Below are 6,464 nucleotides of genomic sequence, written 5' to 3' on the forward strand. Positions count from 1 at the left end.
ACTGTTTTCTGTAACGGCTGTACCAAACTACATTCTCACCAACAGTGTAGGAGGGTTCCCTTTTCTCTATACCTTCTCCAGCATTTATCATTTGTGGAATTTTGAATGATGGCCATTCTGACTGGTGTGTGGTGATACCTCATTATAGTTTTGATTTCCATTTCTCTGATAATTAGCGATATTGAGCATTTTTTCATGTGCCTATTGGCCATTGGTATATCTCCATTGGAGAATTGTTTGTTTAGGTCTTCTGCCCATTTTTGGATTGCGTTTTTTTTTTTTCCCTTATTAAATTATTTGAGCTGTTTATATATTCTGGAAATTAAGCCCATGTCAGTCTCATTACTTGCAAATATTTTCTCCCATTCCATAGGCTGTCAAATTTTGTTTTGCTTATGGTTTCTTTTGCTGTGCAAAAGCTTACAAGATTTATTAGGTCCTGTTTGTTTATTTTTGCTTTTATTTCTGTTGCCTGGGTAGACTGCCCTAGGAGAACATTTAAGATTTATGTCAGATAATGTTTTGCCTATGTTTTTTCCTAAGAGGTTTATGGTATGTTGTCTTATGTTTGAGTCTTTAAGCCATTCTGAGTTTATTTTTGTGTATGGTGTGAGGGAGTGTTCTAACTTCATTGATTTACACTCCAGTGTCCACTTTTCCCAACACCGTTTGCTGAAGAGACTTCATTTTTATTTTCATACAGTCTCTTATTTGTATACTTATTTTGTGTGGTGTGGCTCTCCTGTCTTTATTTTTTGTGTATTATTCTACCATCATTTTCAAAAATTCAGTTTTAAATGTTCTTTATATAGAGAGACATTAACTCTGCAAATACTTTTCTCAGTTTATTGTTTATCTTTTAATTTTATTAAGTTAAATCTACAGATTTTCATGTAATTTAAATTACAAATTTAATTTATAAAAATTATGTAACGGAAGTTTTATAATTATGTTGCAAGTTGATTATCAGTACTTTCCTAAATGGCTTTTACAAATTCTTTCCTACTTCCAAGATTTTATATATATATGTTTATCTACATTTTTTTTCTGTAACTTTTATATACTTTCTATTTTCATGTGCCAAATTTTAAGCCATCTGGACTTTATTTTGGTTTATGTTGTAAGGTAGGGTTCTCTTTTTTTCTAAATGATTTATATCTAAATACCATTTAATAAATTATTTTATCTTCCCCATGATTTGGTTGGTATGACTGGAACTTCTGACTTTGTTCACCTTCCTGTGGTCTCATTATGTTAGGTGACATTAAAAAAAAAAATCTGATATTGTGAATTTCTGGAAAGAGAAGTGTAAAGAATTTTCTAGTTTTTCCACTGTGAAAAACAGAACAAAAACCCTTTGACTCTAGATATTTTTCACAAACAGGGAAATCATTTAGATTACATGTAGGAGCCTCTGTTGCTTGAGTTAATCAAGCAGACCATTTATTTATTTATTCAGCAGATTGATGAATGTCTACTAGAGGCCAGTCATTTTGCTAATTTGAAATGTATCTATTACAGAGATTTTCCATGCATGATTACAATTTACTGAGGTATGAACTCTTAGTTCCAGGGTCCCACATGGTGGATTTGCTAACATCATGGGTGGAAGTGGACTGCAAAACTTTACAATTGCTGCCGTGCCATATACTCCAAACCTTCTACCAACTTCAAGCACATGGTATGTTCAGCTGGTTTATTTAAATGCATTGAAAATTATTCTGATGGATTTTGAATGATCAAAGGTTAACTACTATATTGCTTCATTTAGAGGAAAATCTCAACAGTGATCTCTATTCAGCATTTGTAAGTGCTGCTAAATAAGTAGCTACATACTTCTTGCCTTCCCCTCTTTTGGTAGGGAAAATGTTTGAGGAAACTACCTACTTATACTTTAATTGAATATATGTAGTTCAAGAATCACTCAAGTTACACTGTCATAGTATCACTGAGTTACACCATCACTTCAAACTAAATTGTCCTATTGCTTATTTATTTTAGACTGAAAGGAACTTATTTTCTTCCACTGCATTTGCATGCTAAAGGAAACTGCAATGCAGCAGGTTTTTTGTTTTTTCCTTTTTTAATATTGCTTCAGGGTTTTCCAATTTGAATGCAAATTTCAGAGAGTGGTTTTATGTTCATTTTGAGTAGTGTTTTCACAACTAGACAAAACAATAAAAAATTTCATGGATTTCCTCTTTAATAGTGATGTATTTTTCTTTTAAAGCATCAACATGCTCAAGTTACCTGAATACCCAAGTAAAGAAATACTCAAGGACAGGCTTCTTGTGGCACTGCATTGTGGCAGCTATGGTTACACAATGGCATAATGAAGTCTGGAAAACTCATCTGACTGCTGATGTGCAATTCAGAGTGGCAGAAGTAATTTAGGAAACTGTCAACAGAAAAGTAACCTAAATGCAGCCCATAGGCAGGACTGATGTTTCAAATTCAGAAAGGATCAGGTTTTCTTTTCCTCCTCTCTCTTTTCCTTTTTAAATTTTCTCAGTTTGTGATACAACAAGTAGAAAATATAAAATCACAGTGGTCTTCATTTAAAAAATGCTAATTGAAAGTAGTAGAAACTGTCCTTTTTTGTATTCCTTTCATCTTACCAAAAATTGTGTTAAGGTAAAGTCTTGCTCTACATTCCACGTCTGCTATGTAACTGTCCTGTTAAAAAGGTGTTGTCTTTTTATTTTCTATACAGTAAATTATATTAGGACATCCAGGATGGTATGTCCTGGTGCATGTAAAGTGCCATTTATATTTTGGAAAACTATTGTATAGAATGGATTAATTGACATTGTGTATAAAGCCAGAAATACGTATTTTCCCGTATTGAATCTATATTGCAATGATTTTTTTTAGCTTTTAAATATTTTATTATGTAAAGTTTAGACTGGTGTGACTAATAAACAACTCATGAAATGACACCTAATTTATATATGAAAGCTTATGCTATATTGTATGAATTATTTGCATCTTTCAGTGGTCAGTTTTTCATATGCATATATTGTCAGAGTTTTTTTATGCTTTATTTTAATTTATATTTTAGATAAAATTAAAATACGATATTTTACAATATTTGTTTTCATTACTTTTATTTTATCTCTCAGCTCTGATGACAAATTTTGTTTAGACTTAAATCTAATGGCACATTTGAAGACATAATCCAATGTGCAAATTACAATTTAAGTATGTAATTTTTTCTTAAATTTGCTTTTTATGATTCAAGTGCTGAGTTCAAGTGATATATACCTAATACAGAGCATTGGGTTTTTAAATTTTAGGATAGTCTAACCAGTTTTCTTTGGAAAAGACACACTTGAGTAGTTACAGCATACCTTTTAGAGGACATATGAACACTCACACATTTAGGGAACTAATGGAGGAATTTGTAATGTTTAGGACCTTGCCTCTAGAAACTAAAAATAGACCATTCAGTGGCATCATTATTGGTAAAATGACTCTTACATACATATGTATTTTCCCATATGAACAGCCAGTATATTTGTCACTGACAAATGTAGACAGTGTATTTGTCAGTATAGACAAATATGTGTTGTATATTATATGTATATAGGCATATACATTGAAAGCGTGGCTAAATTATAAAACTTCTTTAACACATTTTTTTTTTGGTCCTCTTTTGTTACTGTGGTTTTTTTAATATTAAAATGTCTCAACATACTGCATTAAAAACTAGGAAATTTTGAAAAATTACTGTTCTAAAATTAGGATTCAGATGCTTTATTTACAATAAATGAAGCTAATTTTAAGAATGTTAATTTTAAAAATTTAATTGTACAAGAGGTCACTACCTTCTGACTTCAAATAGGTAGGTAACTGTCTTATTCAATATTACATTGCTTACAATTTTAATGTTTGCAAATATTTATTTATGTTTATAATCATACATTGCCTCTGTCAGAGTGGTCATTTTGCAAGTATTTATGTAGAAGAGATAATTTTAAAAAGTCTCATGGTTTTATATCCATGAATTTGAATAGTTTTTTATATGGAGCTAGCAATTTTAGGATTTATTCTTTTATATTTCTTCATTTTTTAAGGTATACGAATTTAGTTAATATAGAAAGATTTTATATGGATTAAAAATCTCATTTAAACTAGAGGCAGCAAGTCTTTTTAATTTATTCTATCCCCACAATTTTTTTCTGTAAGTAGTTGTGGATATGTTGAATGCAAGGTAGTTTAGAAAAATGATTAGAGATTTTTCTTCCCCTTTGGGTAAAAGAAGATTACACTAATAGGAATAACTCTTAAAACATGTGGTAGTATCATACAAGGAAGAAAACTAACAGGCAAGGGAGCATATTGTCAGAAACTGATTAAGGAAAATAGCTGGGCAAGACTAGATTAAGTTATTCAAATAGTGACCACAGAGTTAATATAACCCATCCTCTAGTTCATCCAAAATCAAAATGTAATGTAATCTAAGGAAATCCTAGATGTAAAACAACGTGCTGAACAAGCCTGTGGCTGGGACGTCGTGGTTGGCTGTGTCAGAGGGAATGAAAGCTTTTAAGCGTCAGTCACAGGTTGGAGGCCGAACAGGTGATTCCCACTCACGTGTTGTGTCTGTCATGCCAATTCTAAAGTTTTAACGAGTTTTCAACATTTAAAAAATCTAGAGATTTCATGCAGAAGTCCGGATTTTTGGCTTTTGAGAAATCAGACAATTTAACCTTGGGCAGAGATTCCTAGAAGGTATTAGCAGACTGGAATTGAGCAGAAGCCACTTCTTTCAATGAGTGAGCAAGCCTCCCAGTTTGCCATTTTCCACCCCAGCCTCCTTCACTGCTTTATGTTATTTTCTTAGCCCTTGACAACAGTGGAGTTTGCTTTAGAAAAAAAAAAAAAATCTGTTGATCAGAAGTGTTCCCCTGGAGTGTAAAATGGTACAAATTCTTTGGAAGGCAATTTGGCAATATTGGATTTTTAAAAATGCACGCATACTCTTTGACTTAACAGTTCTACTTCTAAGAACTTATCTATGGATATACTTGTTGATGTACATAAGATATTTGTACAAGAATGTTCACTAGTGAACGTAAGAGTTGTTAGTGTAAAAATACAGTATACATGGGGTTATACACAAGAAAAATGTCTGGGCCAGACTTGCTATATCTGGGAGAGCACTGTAAGGGATGAAGACTTTTTCACCATATAACCTTTTCTTCCTGTTTGTCTAAATCACAAGCCTGTTGTTTTCTACATGATTTATATAATTAAAATAAATGTCCAGTGTCCTAAATCAAGGTAAGTATCAGTAATAGGTTTTACTGAATCTATAAAATGCCATAGCAATAAGCAATATTTTCATAATCACAAAACTTATTTTATAATGTGATTAATTTAAAATGTCTCCTGATTAAACTCTTTTGCTAACAAAGTCAAAGAAAGGAACGCTCCCTTGCCCACAAAGCTGTTTCCATATTGCCTGATAATTAGCACTGCTTATAGCTCGCTCAAATTCTATTAATTAGAGATTTATTTGAATTTATACTCCCCACCCCCATTTTCCTTTTTTTTTTTTAATAACAAAAGTGGTACTTTTTTAATATGGGAAAATCTGGAAAGCACGATTCATAATGCTGAATGGAAAAAAGCAATCAATTATGATTATACTTCCTAACAATTATATTTTCTTCTAATCTTTCTCAATGTGTTTTTTTCCATACTAGTATCTTCTTTATGTATTCAGCCTTATAAATTAATATTTCCTGTGTCATTACAGCTTATTTGTAAACTTTTTCTCAGTGGTGGCATGATGTTCTGGCATGTGGATTTTTCATAATTTACTTGACCGTATCTCTAAAGTTTTTAACGCTTAGATTTCTAATATTTTTGCTTTTATAAATAATAGGTGGCCTCTTTCAACACTGCTTATAGTCTAGGAGTAGTAACATTTTCTGGGTTGTTGAAATGGTCATCAGTTACTCCACAGATGCGGAATTACTGTTTGAAGACCCAAGAAGGGGCTGTTGGAACACAGAACCCTTTGGTAGGACTGGATAGGATTGTTCCAACAGCGCAATTAGGGATATGTTCCCTTCCAGAATGTAAAAAGATTAGAAGGAGATAGAAGGCTGTGACAAGGGTGAATTAGTTTTAATAATTGCTTCCTTCCAGTCTTCTTCCCAAGAATAGGGGAGGAAATTCATCATCTATGCCACACAAGCCCCAGTCTTAGGACCTAGAACTCACAAGCATTTTAATGTTCAGCTACATCAGGGGTCACTTAATGTGCTTATGGGTTAAACTAGAAATGTAGTCTCCATTTATAAAATTTCCCCAAAATGGACTTACAGTCTTTTGGAGTGCAACCCTTTTGTCAGTTGGAGAATGTGTATGTAACAGCTGTCTTTCTGAGTGGGTATTTAGCTAATATTAAAATTTTGATTATTTTCACCACAACTTAGGCGTATCAATGTATA

General features: G+C 32.3%; 1 protein-coding gene across 2 annotated transcripts in view; it reads left to right on the plus strand.

Moving 5' to 3' along the window:
• HACE1 (HECT domain and ankyrin repeat containing E3 ubiquitin protein ligase 1) overlaps positions 1-3,090 on the plus strand; it is an 89,967-nt gene extending 86,877 nt beyond the window's left edge. For both annotated transcript variants that reach the window (XM_031456089.2, XM_031456090.2), the window contains 2 exons: positions 1,568-1,681; positions 2,231-3,090. In XM_031456089.2, the coding sequence (XP_031311949.1) occupies positions 1,568-1,681; positions 2,231-2,333 (217 nt within the window). In that variant the 3' untranslated portion in view covers positions 2,334-3,090. The remainder of the gene's footprint in view (positions 1-1,567; positions 1,682-2,230) is intronic.
• Positions 3,091-6,464: the final 3,374 nt, after the last annotated feature.

The sequence above is a fragment of the Camelus dromedarius genome, chromosome 6, assembly GCF_036321535.1.
Source record: "Camelus dromedarius isolate mCamDro1 chromosome 6, mCamDro1.pat, whole genome shotgun sequence".
NCBI lineage: Eukaryota > Metazoa > Chordata > Mammalia > Artiodactyla > Camelidae > Camelus > Camelus dromedarius.